The following is a 19,920-nucleotide window of genomic DNA, read 5'->3' on the forward strand; positions in this document are numbered from 1 at the left end:
ATCCTATACTCGGCGGCTATCCGGAAGAGGCTTCCAATGGTCACCCAGGTAGTCTTCAGAGTGTGGCGCGACGCTCTCCGCCGCATGGGGTGGTGGAATAGATTAACGAGCGAGACTCCCCTGTGGCACAATGGGAGGTTGCCAGGCTTGGCTTCACTGCGGGGCTTCGAAGGCTGGGATGCCATTGGCATCTCGGCGCTGGGCCATGTTCTAAAGGGCACGACCCTCAAATCTTTCCAAGCACTGCGGGAGGAATATGACATGCCCCAGTCCCAATTCTTCAGATACCTACAGCTCCGACACGCTCTGGCCCCCGCAATAGCAGACATAACGTCATTACCAGAATTTAGCCCCTTAGAAGCTAAGATATTCATGGGGGAATTGGAAACAAAGAAAATTTCGACTATATACCAAACGTTGGTGACCCATTGTTCCCCCTCTCTTGCTAAACTGCGGGCGGTCTGGGAGGATGAGCTGGGGGGGTTGGAGGAGGAGGACTGGAGGGAAGCCCTGGAGGCCCCTAGGGGAGCAGCGATAGCAGTGCGCCTGCGCTTTATCCAGTTCAAGTACCTACATAGGGCGTACTTTACGAGAGAGCGACTGTGGAAGGCGGGGCTGATAGCCTCCCCGGAGTGTCTGAGGTGTGGAAGTGCGATAGGCTCCTTCTTACATACGGTATGGGAATGTGTACGGCTGCAGAGATTTTGGACTGGCGTGTGGGACTGCCTCGAGGAAGTTTTGGCATGGGAACTCCCCCGCACACCGAAACTGGGCCTCCTTCATGTTATGGAACAAGTAGGGGGTAATAGATACAAAGACACCTGCTTCTTCTGGGTCTCACGGTGGCCAAGAGGGACATAGCCCAAGCTTGGAAGGCCCCCAGGGCCCCACTGGTAGGGGTGTGGAAGCGAGGCATGGACTTCAACATGGGTCTGGAACGCCCAATCTTTGAGGCCAGGGGCTGCCCCAAGAAGCACTATCGGATCTGGAAGAAATGGGCAGACTATAGGGGCCTGTTACTAGACCCCCCGGCAACTCGGGCCTCTGATATAGACCTTATTCACGCTGCCCCTGAGTGAACTGAACCACATGCTGTTATTGAGATGCTTAAGCTCCTGTTTTGGACAATGTAAACACCGTGCAGGGTGGGGGGTGGGTACTGGGCTGGATTACGGGGAGGGGGGTTCAGGGGAATGTTGACTGAATATTTTGATTATAATTGCACTTATAAGCTCACTGTCTTCCTGCTTTAATGGAAGCAGTGTTTCTTTTCTATCCTGTCAACTGCTAAAACCGAATAAAATTTGTTCTGAAAAAAAAAAACTGACAAGACAGATGACATGTGTGCATAGAGGAACTTAGTAAGGAAACCCTTTTGAGGCAGGCAAAGCCTGCTTTTACCCCTCCAAAGGAGGATATCTTGGTGTTTGAAGTGGGGAACGCTCATAGGCAGGCACTACACAAAGCCTTGCATGGGAGAAAGACTCTTTAGACAAGTCAGGCACAGATACGCTGTAATACCTTTAGATAAGAGAGGGAACTTTTGCAAAACCTTTACCTGTAGAGGAGCACAGAAGAATTGTTAATAGTAGGACGGGAAAAGGGTCAGATGTATCATGATACTGGTCGTAATTTGCTACCACTATGTAGTAATTAACTCCAGGTAGCCGTGAGGTACTTCGAGTAGATTTATTTGTTTTAGTTACAGGTTACTGGGTTCATGTGATGCAGCCCCACCAGGAGCAGTCTGCCTGCTGCTCAGCCCATACGCCAACTGTCACACAAGAATCCAAGCACCAAGACAATCCATTCATGTCCATCACACCAACATTCTATGCATCACATTCCCACTGGCTGAACAGCTAGGGAGAAAGTAACAAGATAAATACAATACAGGTTACTACATATCCTCTGTCCTTACAAAACACAAAATAGAAACCTCAAATTGAAAAAAGGTTCAAACAAGAAAAACCCAAGAAAGAGAAAAGAATAACAGCAGAGAAAAAGCAAGAAGAAAATGAACCCAAACGTTAAAGAATCACAGCATAGATACCAAGAAAAACACAAAGTACATGAAAGAAAATACATAGAAAATATACAAAATTAATAAGAAGAGGAAATGAAATGGATGGTATAGACGGAAGTACAAGAGAAAGAAAATGCAAAGAAAAATATACATGAGATGTACAAGAAGTATAGAAAAGTATTGAGGAGAAGCGTAGACAAATATACTTATTTTATCACCCACCCATCCTCCTCCCATATAAAAATTTTAAAAAACCAGTAAGAATGGGTGAAGGATACCAGAAAGAACCTCCCCAAAACACAAGTGAATGGATGAACCAGAAACAACTACGGAACACCCACACCCAACAACCACCATATCTATAAAGGTTAGGGGAAAGAAAGAAAAGAAGGTTGACTGCTATCCATACAGCCACAATGACCTAGGGGCAGACAATCACGAGTGTGGCACATGGTGAAAACATACAACCTACAACAAACGTGCAGCACAAGGCGACTTACACACCATTAGCAACCAAATGTATACAAGTACCACAAGGTGACTTACACCCTAAATATCCCTCAAAGAAGGGTATCATAAAACAATTTTCATAAATGGGACCTGAACCCATTGGAACCCTATGTCAAGGTTCGTACCCTGAAGAAAACAATTGTATACATGGGACTCGTATCCATTAGAACTCCTATGTGGAGGTTAGTAGCGTGAACAAAATCAATTTAATACATGAGACTCGTACCCATTGGAAACTGTGTAGACTGTGCAAAACTGTGAATAAGGGACTGAACCCCAACTTGCTACCCCTCATGTAAGGGACAAAACATGCACACATTGGGAACGACCCTTAATGAAAACTGTGCAGATGACACTAAAACCCATTACTTGCATGAAAGGGAATGGCAATCCTTAAGCCACCTCTCTTGTAAGGGTAAAGTGACTTTCTAAGTGGTAATGGGACTAAAAGCCAATCCTATCCCTTAAGAAAGGGATACTGACAACTAAAAAGCAAGCCAAAACATCAAACCATACCTCCCAAGTGTATGGTATTATAAACCACAAGAATGAGTGACCGCCACCCATTAAAAACAAAAATAAAACCCTCCTGTGAGGGAAAATCTGCACCTTTAACGTGAAAGAAATGGGCAGACAACCACCCAACAACCAACAATCTCATGTAGGATAACCAAGAACATGAAAATAATGTCAGTACAACGTCAACACTGACAAAAAGAACATGAGGAATAATAAAATGAAAAACATGGCCAAATGAAGACAAAATTACCATTAACCACAAAATTATTCGCCGGTCAGCGACCTCTCAACTGTGTCATGCCACAGTAGCCCACCTTTCCTCTAATGTTAATATTTATAGTTTCAAATACTTCTCCCAGGTGTAAAGAAGGCAAAGAATACAAGCTGAAATGTCCAGGAAAAGTGTTCATCCTTGAACCGCCTTGAGCAACTGAAAACAAGCTCTCTTAGTAGTACTAGTAGTACTTGGCATAAGACATACGCAGTGTGGTAAACATCGTTTACCACGATGTTTTCACAACGCAGTACCTTTAGCACGCATCCCTTACAACGCAAGTCGTTACCACGACTTGCGCTGGAGGGCGCTAAAGGATTAAAAATAGTTAATTTACTATCCCAACACCTTCCCTAGGGTCCACGGGGACTGGTGTTAGAATAGTAAATTAAACTATTCGAAATCCGCACCCCCAACGCAAGTCGTGGTAACGACTTGCGTTGTAAGGGGTGCGTGGTAAAGGGATGCGTTGTGACGGTACACGCTGTACCGTCATACATCCACGCAGTGTGTCCTGTAATCCATTCACAAACCGTTTTGACACTGATCCATTGTCCAAAAAGCAAAGAGATGGAGTCTATCGGTTTACTGGTTCATAGTACACTAGGGCATTATGAGGGATAATGACAGTACAAGTCACTAGTGAACAAACCAAGCAACCATGCAGGTTGGACGTACACCCTAGATATGAGTACCATGCGCAAATACATGACGCACAGCCTGAAACTTGCCAATCGAAATTGCAATGCTAAGACAGATGTTCGTTAAAGAAGCTGTGACATTCACAACAGCTTACCCGCTATTGTTTTAGGTCCTGAAATGTAGAATTTCTGTAAACACAAGTTGGACACAACACCCAGATGAAACAGAAACGTCTTTGCGCACATCCACACATTACTGGCTGACTCCGTGGGAAAATATATATTCTAGAGGCTTAGTTGTGGGCTCCACATCCAAGATGGTGGCACGCAGTGATGATGTGTGCTGTGTGGCTCCAGGCAGGTCTCCGTGTGCCAAACTGTGCCGAGCAGCCAGTGTCATCGAGCTGGATCTGTGGTTCATCAGAGTTGGAAGTTAGAGGATCCTCGTGGAGGCATGTACGCAGCCACTGAATCAGGGGAGCCTTGCACTTGTCGCGCGCTGTTGTAACGGTGTCAATTACTTTTGAAAACAACAGTGTAAGGTAAACCACACCAAAGTACTTAGTTGTGGCACTTTGCAATATTTAGCAACCTTCTCAAAAAGAAGCGATTAACAAGTAGGCATGACAAGTTATGCCCAACTTTGTTGATACGGCATGTGAGAAGTTGGCCTGATGTGCAGTGTTCACTATTCTAGTGATCACTATATATCAGTCCAAACAACCCTTATTGATGATTGGTTGTAAGTCAACCTTATAGACCAGCTATCCTAGTAGCATGGATACGAGCAGTCTAAGGCTAAGACTCTAGAGGGCGTGCTAAGCCAGCTGTTTTACCATCACATTACCCCTTGAACACCCAGTGAAAGGACACCACACAAGTGTTATGAAAATAAACAGTGTATTTATTAGAATCACAACAACCCTGTACTCTTTATGAGGACAGGGTGCTAGGCACACAACAAAACTCTTACGAAAATACTTAAGTTAGCACGTTATACACAAATGCCCGAGGGGCACGAAAAACCATATACTTTAAAAGTGGAATGCGAATTACTAGCAGGTAAGTAACAGTTCTAATAGGCTTTGGAATCGCTAGGACTTGACTAGGGAATCGTTAGATTACTTCTAGGAGACCTAGGGGACTCGGGTGCAGAGTGTGCACTCTCACGCGGGATGCGGGACAAAGTCTATGGAGGCTAGTAAAGGCAAAGTTAGTGTTCACGGGCGAACCCGACCTGGTAGGAAGAAAACGACAGTGGATCCTGACCCTAGGATAGTGAGGCTATGCTGGGACACCGAAGTGCCGAAGTTACCTAGCCCAGGGGCTGCAGCTGCATAGGTCTGAAAAGACGTCGGGGATCTCGTTGCCGGACCAGGAGCCTGGAAGAAGGAAGTTGCTGGCAGGCGACCAGTGAAGAAAAGTTCGATGGATCCAAGCCTGGATCAAGGAAGAAGAAAACCTGAAAGCAGAGGGGACCAAGTTCTTGAATCACTAGCCAGTGATTAAGTGGGCACCAGGATGGCACCGGGCGAAGTCACCGCAGTCAGGTGAGTGGGCGCTGCTGGGCTCTGCAGTCTCTCGGACCAGGAGGCGTTGTCGGCGACCAGGATGGAGGTGCGAGCTGTCCCACAAAGGTTCTTGCTGTCGACGTCGCTGGACCCAGGATTGGGCAACAAGTCTTGGCAAATGCAAGGCCCACGCGGTGGACCTAAAATGGCGTCTTGGGTGGACCAGGAGGGTCCAGGGTACTTCTCCGATGGAGGGAAGCAAGGGCCAGTCTGGAGCAACCAGACCAGCAGCAGAAATGTCGTCGGGCGTCGTCGGGAAGGCCACAAGCCAGCGGGCTAGTAGCCAAACAACGCGGTGAGCAGCCAAAAGCAGAAGGGCCCCACGCAGATCGTGGAGATGCTGGGGGGCTGCACTTCGGTGCTGGAGCTGCTCAGGGTCGGGGCTTCTCGGACCCCAAAGCACTCACCAGGAATTCACTCGGCGGGCTTGCTGGAAAGAAGTCGTGCAGTCTTGAAGATGGCCGGTCCCTCGAGGTCTCGTCACACCCACGAATCTCAGCGTGACTGATGATGCAGGTAGAGGTCAGAGGTGCCAGGGAAGCCGGTTCTCGTCGAGCTGGGCAGTCTTGATCCGGAGGAGAGACTTGCAGCAGACCGCAGTGTTCTTAAGATGGTGCCTGCGGATGCAGGGTGACTACTCCTTAGTCACAAGGGAGAAATCTTAGGAAGAAGTCTTGAGTTCCTTTCGTGGAAAGTAGTTTCAGGATTCAAAGATGATCTGATTTGGAAGGGGGCCAGTCTCTACCTTTATCCTGTAAAAAGGGGCTGGCACGCGACTAAGTCCTGCCCTAGGGGTGGGACTGGGAGGGGGGTGGTTACACCCACTTCCTTGGCGGGCTTTTCCCCAGCACAGGGTCTGGAGTGACCCTGGAACTGGTTCCAGCCAGCCTATGCACAGTGAGCACCGGGGTGCCACGTGCAGTCACCTTCCTCTAAAGCCCTGCCTACCTACAATACACAAAACCCTGTCTGGGACGGTGCTGGCACCGCCCCTGGCAGGAAACCCTTTGTCCTTATCTCCTGCTCTGGGAGGACTCCCAGCAGCAGGAGGGAAGACTTGTGTCTCGGTGGCAGCATCCATTTGGTGGAGCTGAGGCTCTGTTTGACTTTAACCGGGGTTAGGGGTTACATACATGTCGTGTCCCTCTAGAAGGGTGGAATGCTAACCCCGTCGCCAGAATTGGCGAGGGGTTAGTATTCCAATTCGTATGACACCTTACTCGACATGTTTTGATAAAGCGATACCAGAGTTGGCATATAACCGCGAGGATTATAATGCACTTAAGAGTATATGGTATGCGATATCATGGAAACGGCTAAGGGATAGATCCCGAAAGCCGCAGACAGGCTCAGCTCATGCCAGAGCACCATCTCACACGATTCCAAGCACTCTGCCTTCAGGATTGTTAAGGCCTGCCATAGGAGTGACTGATAGGAGATCTGTGTGTCCATTTTAGGGTTAGATATAGGTATACTATATCTAAAGCAAAGGGTGATTACACCACCTTGCCCCAGCTGTCAAGCAGCCAGTTGTGTCAGATTTGGATGGCCAGCCAGGGGTGGCATAATACATGCTGCAGCCCCTGGTAGGCCCTGGGCACACCTATGCCCTGGGTACCTAAGGTACACTGTACAGGGACTGATAAGGTGGCTCAGTATCCAATTTAGATATGTACCTAAGGTACATGGAATCCATTTTACAGAGAGAGCAGTGGGCCTGAGGTCCTGAACAGCAGGGCCTCAGGTCAACTAAGTCAGAAAACCAGCAAAACACCAGGCAAAAAGTTGGGGGCAACCATAGTCAGGGATCTACCTTCCTACATAACCCCCCCCAAAACGAAAGGAGATAAGGCTAGCCTTGCCAGGTAAGCCTATATTGCCTGAGTGGCCATATAAGGAAGTACCAGCACTGGCATGGTTACCCCCTATCCCATGGTCCACTAAGCAATCCCTCACCCTAAGGGTGTCTGAGGGTCTCCACCATAGGGAATCTCTACCTGTGGTGTGTTTTGGCAAAGTAAAAGGCTGGTGCTGAAATGGAGTACTGAAGTGAGGCTCCACTAATTTTGGGCTCAGCTTCCTCCAATCATTTTCCACCATAGAGGCCTTTCTTTCCAAGACTGAGTTGTTTTGGGCTCTCAGGGTCAACCTCTGGCTACCTACAGCTGGAGGTTGGGTCCCTCTGTTTGGCTTACTGGAGGGACAGGCCAGGTCTGGGGCCCTCAGGTCCCAAGTTTGGCTGTGCCCAACAGTGTCCATCTGTGGGAGGTCCCTAACTAATTTTAAGGGGGATCCCTCAGGAGTAAGTTTTATTTTCACTTGGCTAGGACTACTAGCTTCAGTGCCCTTAATCTGCTGATTGGGAAATTCTTTTGGACAGGGGGCCCCTTGGGGTCCAACACTGGCCTCCCTGACCTCTACAGCCCTTGGCTGACTGAGGCAGGGTAGAGAGGGGCAGGTTACCTGCTCCAGACTGGGTCCCACCTTGGAAGGGTCCACTGACATCAGGGGTTCTGCCAGGCTAGGCCTGACTACCTCTGTGGCAGTTTCTTCACAAGGGGTCAGATCAGTTCCCTGAGGCGGCTGATCCTTTCCTAAAGTCTGGTGGGAGGGAGATTTCTCTTCCTCCTCAATACTCTCTGTCTGAGTGGAGTGATCCATAGTTTCAGGCTTCACAACACTATCATCTGTCTGAGTTTGAGCTGTGGCCATCACAACTCTCCCAACCTTTTCAGAAGGGGGCTCAGTTTGGGTGTGGGCTGTTACCATGACAGCCTTGACAACCTGTTCTGGGAAGGAAGTTGTCTGAGATTGGGTTGTGACTGGCACAACCCTCCTGACCTGTTCAGGGAGGACATCTTGGACTGGGGCTGTGGCTACCACTGCCCCACTAACCTTACCATGGATGTTTACCATTTTAGAATGGGTTTCTTGCTCTACTTCAGCCCAGGCTGAGAGCTCTAAATCATTCCCCAGTAGGCAATCTACAGGCAAGTTTGGGGACACTGCCACTCTCTTGTGGCCAGTGACACCTCCCCAGCTGAGATTGACCACTGCCATGGGATGATCTCTCTGTACTCCATCAATATTGGTTACCTGGTATGTGGCACCAGGTAAAAGTTGCCTTGAGGGGACTAGACTCTCAGTCACCATAGTGATGCTAGCCCCTGTATCTCTATAGGCCTCAACTTTTATACCATTGATGAGGGGCTCCTGTCTGTACTTGCCCAAAGTGTTGGGACAAGTTGTGAAGTTGGCAAACCCCATGCCAGTCTCACAGACAAGAGTATCTAAGTCAGGGGACCTGGTTAGGCCAGAGTCCCCAGGAACTCCCAAAGTAAATGCACCCAAATTCTTGGGGGCACTCCCACCACCTGGGGAATTACTACTAGTAGTAACAGGAGGTTTGGGAATGTTACTTGGGGGTATGTTTTCCTTATTGTTATTCTTTGGGCAACTGCTGTCAGTTTTTAAATGACCCACCTGTTTACAGGGATAACAATAAGGTTTCTTCTGGTTATTGGAAGGATTTTGGGACCCACCCCCCTCAGAGGATTTTTGGGTCCCTGATGTGGTTTGATCTGTAGATTTATTCCCACCCTTCTCTTGAGGCTTGGTTGATTCCTTTTTCTGGTCACCACCTTGGTTCTTGGGCCTAATCCTGGTTCTGACCCATTTGTCTGCCCTCTTACCCAATTCTTGTGGATAGGTCAGATCAGAGTCTACCAGGTGCTGGTGTAATAACTGGTTCTGGCAATTATTTAAGACTTGCTCTCTCATAATTAGATTATACAATCCCTTGAAATCAGTAACCTTACTACCCAGTAGCCAGCCTTCCAAAGCCTTAGTGGCACAATCAACAAAGTCTCAACAAAGTCAGACCAGTCCTGAGACTGAGTTTTCTGGGTGTCTCTGAACAGCAACCTGTACTGCTCAGTGGTTAAACCAAACCCATCAACCAGTGTATTCTTCAGGACCTGGTAATTGTTAGCATCCTCTACTCTTGTAGTGAGGAGCTTATCTCTACCTTTACCATCAAAGGAGAGCCACAGTATAGCTGCCCACTGACTCTGGGGAATGCACTGCACAGTGCAGGCCCTCTCCAGAGCAGCCATCCATTTCTGGATATCATCCCCTTGCTTAAAGGGGGGCACTATTTTAGTCAGGTGTTTAGTATCTAAACCCTTCTCTCTATCTCTTGGGAGATTGCTGCCACCAGTGGGAGCTAACCCACTCATCTGCTGCTCTCTTGCCAGGGCAAGCTTTTCTTTGGCCAGGGCAATTTCTTCCCTTTCAATCCTCAGTTCAGCTTGTCTCATCCTAGCTTCATGCTCCCTTCTCTGAGGGGAAGTAAATCTCCTCTGTGGAGGATTCCTTCTCCCCTGAGAAGAGGCATTAGAGTGCAGAGATCTATTGGAGTCCCTAGAAAGAGATCTATCTCTCCTAACTCCAAGGTTAGGCCCACTTCGGGTTAGTACTGGGGGTCCCCCAGATCCTAGCCCAAGTAAGTCTAAGTTGGCCCTGGTTAGCCTTCTGACTACCTCAAGACCTTTGTCTACCTCATCCCCAGAGAGTTCCTCTTGATCCTCCTCCTCAACTGCAGTAGCAATGTTGGGGAGATCTGGATCCCCAGAGGTTCCCTCTAAGGCTGGCATGTTCTCATGTAACTGAGAAAGCTTTCTGGCATCATATGTCTCTAAGAGACCTATCAGAAAGGGAATGGTGGGGTTAGACCCCTGCTTCAGTTTTCTGGAGACACAGATCTGTCTCATCTCCTGGAAACTGAGAGCTGCATATCTTAAAGTGACCTGTGGAGGGTCAACACTGACCAGGGGAGTCTCAGTAGAATCTCCCTGGGTAGACATGCTTTTCTAGTGAGGTGTAAGTGGTGCACTTACCTACACTATATGTTTGCCTACTGATCCCTTGCTAGAGTTGTAGTTTAGGGTGTGCTAGGCCCTAGGAGCTACAACAGCTGGTTCAGTAGAACTCAGAGTATTCTAAGCTAAGTTATATGTACCTTTAGTACTTATGTGATCTTTCACAAGATATTCTTAGGGCATGTGTGGTAAAACAACAGCAAGCTCAAATCCCAACCGCTGCTCACCAATGTGAGAAGTTGGCCTGATGTGCAGTGTTCACTATTCTAGTGATCACTATATATCAGTCCAAACAACCCTTATTGATGATTGGTTGTAAGTCAACCTTATAGACCAGCTATCCTAGTAGCATGGATACGAGCAGTCTAAGGCTAAGACTCTAGAGGGCGTGTTAAGCCAGCTGTTTTACCATCACATTACCCCTTGAACACCCAGTGAAAGGACACCACACAAGTGTTATGAAAATAAACAGTGTATTTATTAGAATCACAACAACCCTGTACTCTTTATGAGGACAGGGTGCTAGGCACACAACAAAACTCTTACGAAAATACTTAAGTTAGCACGTTATACACAAATGCCCGAGGGGCACGAAAAACCATATACTTTAAAAGTGGAATGCGAATTACTAGCAGGTAAGTAACAGTTCTAATAGGCTTTGGAATCGCTAGGACTTGACTAGGGAATCGTTAGATTACTTCTAGGAGACCTAGGGGACTCGGGTGCAGAGTGTGCACTCTCACGCGGGATGCGGGACAAAGTCTATGGAGGCTAGTAAAGGCAAAGTTAGTGTTCACGGGCGAACCCGACCTGGTAGGAAGAAAACGACAGTGGATCCTGACCCTAGGATAGTGAGGCTATGCTGGGACACCGAAGTGCCGAAGTTACCTAGCCCAGGGGCTGCAGCTGCATGGGTCTGAAAAGACGTCGGGGATCTCGTTGCCGGACCAGGAGCCTGGAAGAAGGAAGTTGCTGGCAGGCGACCAGTGAAGAAAAGTTCGATGGATCCAAGCCTGGATCAAGGAAGAAGAAAACCTGAAAGCAGAGGGGACCAAGTTCTTGAATCACTAGCCAGTGATTAAGTGGGCACCAGGATGGCACCGGGCGAAGTCACCGCAGTCAGGTGAGTGGGCGCTGCTGGGCTCTGCAGTCTCTCGGACCAGGAGGCGTTGTCGGCGACCAGGATGGAGGTGTGAGCTGTAACACGAAGGTTCTTGCTGTCGACGTCGTTGGACCCAGGATTGGGCAACAAGTCTTGGCAAATGCAAGGCCCACGCGGTGGACCTAAAATGGCATCTTGGGTGGACCAGGAGGGTCCAGGGTACTTCTCCGATGGAGGGAAGCAAGGGCCAGTCTGGAGCAACCAGACCAGCAGCAGAAATGTCGTCGGGCGTCGTCGGGAAGGCCACAAGCCAGCGGGCTAGTAGCCAAACAACGCGGTGAGCAGCCAAAAGCAGAAGGGCCCCACGCAGATCGTGGAGATGCTGGGGGGCTGCACTTCGGTGCTGGAGCTGCTCAGGGTCGGGGCTTCTCGGACCCCAAAGCACTCACCAGGAATTCACTCGGCGGGCTTGCTGGAAAGAAGTCGTGCAGTCTTGAAGATGGCCGGTCCCTCGAGGTCTCGTCACACCCACGAATCTCAGCGTGACTGATGATGCAGGTAGAGGTCAGAGGTGCCAGGGAAGCCGGTTCTCGTCGAGCTGGGCAGTCTTGATCCGGAGGAGAGACTTGCAGCAGACCGCAGTGTTCTTAAGATGGTGCCTGCGGATGCAGGGTGACTACTCCTTAGTCACAAGGGAGAAATCTTAGGAAGAAGTCTTGAGTTCCTTTCGTGGAAAGTAGTTTCAGGATTCAAAGATGATCTGATTTGGAAGGGGGCCAGTCTCTACCTTTATCCTGTAAAAAGGGGCTGGCACGCGACTAAGTCCTGCCCTAGGGGTGGGACTGGGAGGGGGGTGGTTACACCCACTTCCTTGGCGGGCTTTTCCCCAGCACAGGGTCTGGAGTGACCCTGGAACTGGTTCCAGCCAGCCTATGCACAGTGAGCACCGGGGTGCCACGTGCAGTCACCTTCCTCTAAAGCCCTGCCTACCTACAATACACAAAACCCTGTCTGGGACGGTGCTGGCACCGCCCCTGGCAGGAAACCCTTTGTCCTTATCTCCTGCTCTGGGAGGACTCCCAGCAGCAGGAGGGCAGACTTGTGTCTCGGTGGCAGCATCCATTTGGTGGAGCTGAGGCTCTGTTTGACTTTAACCGGGGTTAGGGGTTACATACATGTCGTGTCCCTCTAGAAGGGTGGAATGCTAACCCCGTCGCCAGAATTGGCGAGGGGTTAGTATTCCAATTCGTATGACACCTTACTCGACATGTTTTGATAAAGCGATACCAGAGTTGGCATATAACCGCGAGGATTATAATGCACTTAAGAGTATATGGTATGCGATATCATGGAAACGGCTAAGGGATAGATCCCGAAAGCCGCAGACAGGCTCAGCTCATGCCAGAGCACCATCTCACACGATTCCAAGCACTCTGCCTTCAGGATTGTTAAGGCCTGCCATAGGAGTGACTGATAGGAGATCTGTGTGTCCATTTTAGGGTTAGATATAGGTATACTATATCTAAAGCAAAGGGTGATTACACCACCTTGCCCCAGCTGTCAAGCAGCCAGTTGTGTCAGATTTGGATGGCCAGCCAGGGGTGGCATAATACATGCTGCAGCCCCTGGTAGGCCCTGGGCACACCTATGCCCTGGGTACCTAAGGTACACTGTACAGGGACTGATAAGGTGGCTCAGTATCCAATTTAGATATGTACCTAAGGTACATGGAATCCATTTTACAGAGAGAGCAGTGGGCCTGAGGTCCTGAACAGCAGGGCCTCAGGTCAACTAAGTCAGAAAACCAGCAAAACACCAGGCAAAAAGTTGGGGGCAACCATAGTCAGGGATCTACCTTCCTACACGGCATATCCAGGATCTTCGCCTGTATCTCTTGTCGGAAAGATGTGGAACGCAACCAACCTTGCCTGCGTAGAACAGCTGCTCCAGCGAATTGTCGGAAACCAGTACAGGCGATGTCAACGGCACAACCAATTATCTCTTCCGATGTTCTCTCTCCTTCTTGGAGATGTTGCAAAGCTTCCGCCTTTGAAGCATCCGGAATCAAGGCCACAAAAGCTGACATGTCTGCCCACATCTGGCGATCGTAACGCCCCAAAATGCATTGGCGGCTCTCACTGTGGTGGATGCCATTGTGGAAAACTTGCGGCCTATAGCATCCATGCGAAGACCTTCGCGGTCTGGTGGGGCAGTAACAGCAGACGCAGGGTTCCGAGAACGACGCTGAGCTGATTGTGTCACCACCGAATCTGGTTTTGGCTGTCCAATGAGGCACGCTGGGGTGCCGACAGGTGCTTTATACTTCTTTTCCAATCGGGGCATCTGGGCCGGTAGTGAATTTGGGGTCTGCATCAACTTTACTCCTTCAGCCCAGATAAAGTCAATAATGGGAACAGTATGAACTTGCTTGAACGGCTGATTTTTAAAATCATAGAGGAAGCAATCCTCCTCCCTCTGGACTCTAGGTAACTTGAAGCGTTGAGCCGCCCTATCCATTAGCTGATGGAAACTCGCAATATCCACAGGAGGAGAATCTCCTGGTGTGACCGGAGATGGGGACGGTGTCGGAACTTGGTAGTTATCCCACTCCACCATATCGTCATCATCGTCATCTCGAACCTCACCATCTTCGCGGTCTGGAGAAACCTCATCCTCGTCGTCGGCATACACAGTTGTGTGTATCCGAACTGACGTTTGAACTTGAGGAGCAGAAGTTGGCAGAGGCGCCAGAGGACCCGGAGCCGGTACCGTAACAGGCGGCAGAATAGAAGGGACTGCAGGAACCTGTGGAGATGACAGGAAACGTCTATTATAGTCGTCCAACATATGCTGGAGATTAGAGATGAGCGACAAGGGTAACGTCGCAGTAGGAACTTGAACCGGCGTAGTTTCCTGTTGGAAATATTGGTCATCATCATCATTACTATAATCTTGGCACTTGATGACCAAATCAGATGGACTACGTGCTGCTCTAAAAGACTCGTGTACATCTTCCTCCGAGTCCTGCTCCGAGTCCATGGCAAACAAGGGCGAGGGAGGCTGTGGATCACTGGTGATGGAAATCTGGTCCACAGGCACCTTGCGGCGCTGGTGAAGAGACTCGACATTGGCAGACCCAGTGGACGACAATGGCAGCAATGGCAGAGAGGCAAACGCAGAAGAAGTCGTCGATGGAGCTAACGACGACGATGGAACCACACTGGCAGAATCTGTTATGGTCGACGGTAATGGTGTCGACGGTGCCTTCGTCGACGGAGTCGACGACGAAGATGACTTCCATTTCGTCGACGGGGCGGTCGTCGACGGAGCGGTCGTCGTCGAGGCCGTCGACGAAGGCAATTTCTTTACACTCTTCGTCAACGATGACTCGGTCGTCGACGGGGAGGCTTCTTCGTCGATGACGAAGCAATCGGAATGACAGATGGCACAGTCTTAAAACTGAGGGTTACCTTCGTCGACGACGTCGACGATGATCCTGAAGCAAACGTCGTCGTCACTGTCGTCGTCGACGATCCGGAGACGGCAGATTTCGTCGTCGGAACGACTGTCGACGCTCCCGTCGATGCAGAGACATGTTTTTTCACAGAAACATGAGTAGAAGATGCAGTAGACGTCTGAGAGCCAGGTCTCGTGGGCGTGGAAGTAGCAGGTAGTGGTGAAGACACCGCAGGGGCCAAAGAGAGAGACATCTTCTTCCTCTTGATGAAAGGTGAGGGCAACTCCTGCACACTACTACGTTTTGAAACTGCTTGGGAACGACCAGAAGTGAGACTTTCGGCATCAGAATTTACACCATCCTTGTCCTTAAGTCTCTGAAGCCACAGCAGGAGACGGCCTTCCCTGTCCTTTAGAGTTTTTGTAGAAAAAGTTCTACAGAACTTACACTTACCCACATCATGGTCGGGGTAAAGACAGTAAATACACTTACTGTGTGGATCTTCTGAATAAAGACACAGCTTTCCACAAGAGGGCAAGGTCTGAAGAGAGACTTCTTACTTGTAGACATTTTGAAGACACAGGAAAACCTGAAGAAGAAGAGAAAACTGAGCAGAGCTCAGGGAGACTCCCTTACACACGGCGTGCGGTAGAAAATCTGAGGTACTGAGCTCTGAGGAGAAGGTTCTGGAGGGCCGCTGGCGCCTGATTGGCTACAGCTTGGACCAACATAATGACAGGAATAGACTACAAGTGTTTTTCTCTCTTCATGTATTCCTATGTGGAATTATGTCTAGGCATTTACTGCCTTTCTTCTAATGTGTATTTCATGTGTTATGTTTTACATATACATATTATTAGTATGGTATTGCCATTTTATTTACCGTGGGACTCCCACTCCGACGACGGGGAATATTCAAGCATGTGAATCTATGAAAGACACCCTAATACTGGAGAAAACTATTGCAACACATTTTATACCTGGAGGAAAATACACCCAACAAATGTCAAGAGCATGTCAACACAAAGAAGTACCCAATAAGGAGGAAAAGTTCCAAAAAGAGTTAAAAGATGCCAGAGCAAACTATCTTTAAATGCAACTATGCAGAGAGGAAATGATGATTCGAAGCCAAAAGGCACACTAATGCAGTAGGCCTATGTACAGCTTAGCTCATTCTTTTTTAGATTTCAATATTCTTTATGGTTTTTCAATACAAACAACTGGAACAACATGTTTCTTCCCAGTTCACCTCTTTCAATATTACTCCCCAGCATCCCACTTACCCAGAGGGGTATTCTCCCTCTCTCCACATGCAAGTTGCCAGACAATGTTTTATATCATCACTAAGCATCTAATCTCAGACATTTTTCTCTGCATATTCTTAGGTTTCTCAGTCGGATATCGGTTTAATCCTCTACTTATTTTTAATTCTAAAATATTTAGCAATTGAAGGCACTGAAGTTCCCAATAGTATTTCACCCTTTAATTAATTAATGTGTGTCACTGAATTTGAAAAGGTTTCTCCTTTTTATTGGCTGTTGCAGTGTAGAAAACGTTGCATTGTCAGCACCCACCATAACCTTTGAAGCCAAATGACACCTATAGTTATCAAGTGTGTGCTCCAATGTGTTAGTAATGCAAGCTTCATTGCCAGGAGTAGGTGGGATACAATCCTGCTTCTGCTTGCATGTAGTTAGTAAACGGATTCTGCTAATGTGCTTTGTAGCTTCACTTTGTGACATCTCCCTATTGCGGACCATTTGATGTTAAGACATTCCCCCAGAAAAGTTGAGTTCTGGGGCAGAACCACAAAGTATGTGTTCAAAGCACCACCCTCCCCACAATCCCTCCAGCTGCTCTCTGATTTGGTCGGGCCTATCTGAGGTAATTTGTCAGTGGTGTAGAACCATCCATACAGAATTTTATGCAGTGTTACTCTATACTTGCAAGTGTTGCTAAATAGTTAGGTCTCATCGTGACATCTTGACACTCATATAGCTATATCCTCATTTAATTTTCCCATTTTGGAGAGTAGACTCTTACCCTGCACCGGCACGGAGAGAAGCCTGCGTATGTTGGATATTGTTTTTAAAAAAATGCTCTTCTCCAGGCGGAATCGCTCAATGGATGTAGGCTATTTAATCGTTCTATCCTTCCATTTTTTAACATAGACATACAATCAGTTTTGCGTCCAAGCCTGCTGGCTCAAAAATCTCAGGTTTCAGGAAGAAGGGACGGGTGGGGTGGCCATATCAATTCAAGAAGGTCTACAACTAAACAGAACAGTAGCCATCCAGATGTTGGCCAATTAACCCAAAACATACATATTTCTATCAGTAAATCATGCTATAGATTTTTCGGGATGTTTCAAACAGCCTCTACATTTAAAGAAGCCAAATGTAAAAACCAGATATGGATATCTCAAACACCAATATTCAAATATCAAAAGGCAATCTTTCAAGAACACAGCTAGCAGAGTTAAAAAAGTAACACAAAAAATAGAACTAGAATAGAAAAAGCATATCAAAGGGCATATAAAAGTAAATAAAAAAATCTGAATTCCCCCAAAAAATAAACTGTGAAAGTATGCTTTTCTGGAACTTGTCTGATGAGGGGAGCAACTAATTACTGTATTGCTCTATCAGTATTTCACACACGGAAGGAATTCAATATTCAGATAACACACTCATTTTATTTGACATCAATTTTTAATTAAAGCAATAAGGACATGATTCATATAAATCTGACCTGCTCTGCTACTAGATTGGCTATTTCTTCATATGTTTTCCCTGCTTCTGTTATGGCATTATTTAGATCCGTTTCACCTGGAAATAAGAGCAAACATTAATTAGGAAATAACAATATAACAAAGAAGGTTTCTATACCTACTGTTATAACAGAAATGAAGAAACATCTGTTAACTCACAAATTCAACTCTGCAAACACTTATCTGCAATGTAAGTGCTATCCAAACTTATCATACTAGAAAATAAATGTAAACTAATTAATCAAGCACTGGCAAAGGCAATTGATCCTGGCTCTATAATGCTCAGGTATTGATGGGAATATTGCACTGTGTTTTCTATTAAGATACCCATTTCAAAATTACTGCTGTTGCATGTGCATGTGTTATGCTACATCTGGCTGTTTACATCATAATGTATGTGTGTCCGTACTTCTTGACACATGCAAATATTAAGAGTAGTGACATGTCGTAGCCATTTCTAATTTACTGTTTTAACATGGCAGACATCCAAGTTAGAACAGTAAATTAAGAGAGGGAAAAATAAACTTTGTAGCTGCTGAAATCCTGTAAATAAATAAAGACATTAAAACAATTGCAAAACAGGACTGAGGATGGGGAGCTAGGCAAGAAGCCTAGGTGCATAAAAGGAATGTGCATAGGCCCACAAAAACAAGCAGCAGAGCACTGCCATGGAGTACGATATACTAAATAAGAGTCATATCAATTCCCAAGTGAAAGACTACAACTTATCCAATCAGAAGTGTATGAAGTGTATGACCAAAGTGCTCCTGGAAGAGACAAACAATAATAGGGAAGAAAGACATAGACTAAAAAGCAAACACTTAATAGACAACAAAACTATTCAATCTGGAGCAAGAGGCTGATCTAAAGCCCACTCCAAGTGTATGCATATGTACTTGAAACAATAGTCTTGCCAACGATAGCTAAACCTGTCAGTAGCAGAGACACAAAAATATGAAAGTTGCACTTATGCGGATCAGCATTAAGTAAGTTAACAAACTAGGGTATTTGACATCATCTAGATTATGTTAAACTGTAAATACTAACTTTTTCATTGGAACGTAGTCTTTAATTTTGACTTTGAATCCATTGGACATGAGTAATGTCTGTAAATGCTCTCTTTTACGCTAAGTAAAATTATTATCTTTTTAACATATTTGCACTAACGCACAAGTTACTTACCTTCGATAACGATATATCTGTAAGAAACAGTAGTTAGTATTAGATGCCTTACCTTAGAATATCCCCAGGTGTCAGACTGGATCCGGAAAATTTTGCGTCGCAGTACCCCTGCGCGTAGGTAGGCGTCTTCTGCGGCTCCGCGTCCGTCGTCGGCGTCGTTGGCGCCAGGATGACGTCGGAGTACTTAGACGTCGCCCTCGCGCGCTGACGTCAGTTCTTATACACAGCTTTTCCGCACCAGAAACGCAGAGCCATGATAAAAACCAACACTGGTGCCATAAAAACTAGGGCCCTGAAAGGAGATGACCTTAACCCTAGATATCGGTTCGCAGAACGGGGAGGATGGGTGGGGCGGTAAGGAATCTAATACTAACTACTGTTTCTTACAGATATATCGTTACCGAAGATAAGTAACTTGTGCATCTGAAAGAAACAGGTTAGTATTAGATTCCCTACCTTAGAATAGATACCGCAGCAATACCAACCCCGGTGGAGGGTCTGCGAACCAATAATCACACCAGAAAGTCCTGGAGAAACGGAACGGGAGAAACGGAACGGCCGAAAAAGCCATCTCTCCGGACTTGGCTGTCCAGGCAGTAGTGTCTTGCGAACGTGTGCAGCGAGGCCCACGTAGCTGCCTGACAGATGTCCTGCAAGGGGACTCCCCGACCCAGGGCAGTAGTAGCCGCCGTGGCCCAAGTGAAATGGGCACGTAGCCCCACAGGTGCTCCTTTTTAGCTAGACTAACAAGCCTTGATGCACAAGACGACCCATCGAGAAATGGTTCGTTTGTGCACCGCTCGTCCCTTCTTAGCGCCCATGTAACCAACAAAGAGTTGGTCATCCACCCGGAACTGGCGTGTGCGATCCAGATAATATGAGAGTGCACGTTTTGGGTCCAGACGGTGGAGCCGGCGGAAAGAAGGTGGGCAAGGTGATGGACTGCTGGATGTGGAAGGCTGTGACTACCTTGGGCAGGAAAGAGGGTCGC

The 19,920-nt window shown here is 47.5% G+C and overlaps 1 protein-coding gene across 2 annotated transcripts in view; it reads right to left on the reverse strand.

Moving 5' to 3' along the window:
* The window catches only part of SNX9 (sorting nexin 9), an 884,063-nt gene that overhangs the window by 135,202 nt on the left and 728,941 nt on the right, over window positions 1–19,920 (reverse strand). For both annotated transcript variants that reach the window (XM_078648636.1, XM_078648635.1), the window contains one exon: window positions 17,729–17,805. In XM_078648636.1, the coding sequence (XP_078504762.1) occupies window positions 17,729–17,805 (77 nt within the window). The remainder of the gene's footprint in view (window positions 1–17,728; window positions 17,806–19,920) is intronic.

Source organism: Lissotriton helveticus, chromosome 6 (genome assembly GCF_964261635.1).
Source record: "Lissotriton helveticus chromosome 6, aLisHel1.1, whole genome shotgun sequence".
In the NCBI taxonomy this organism is placed as follows: Eukaryota; Metazoa; Chordata; class Amphibia; order Caudata; family Salamandridae; genus Lissotriton; species Lissotriton helveticus.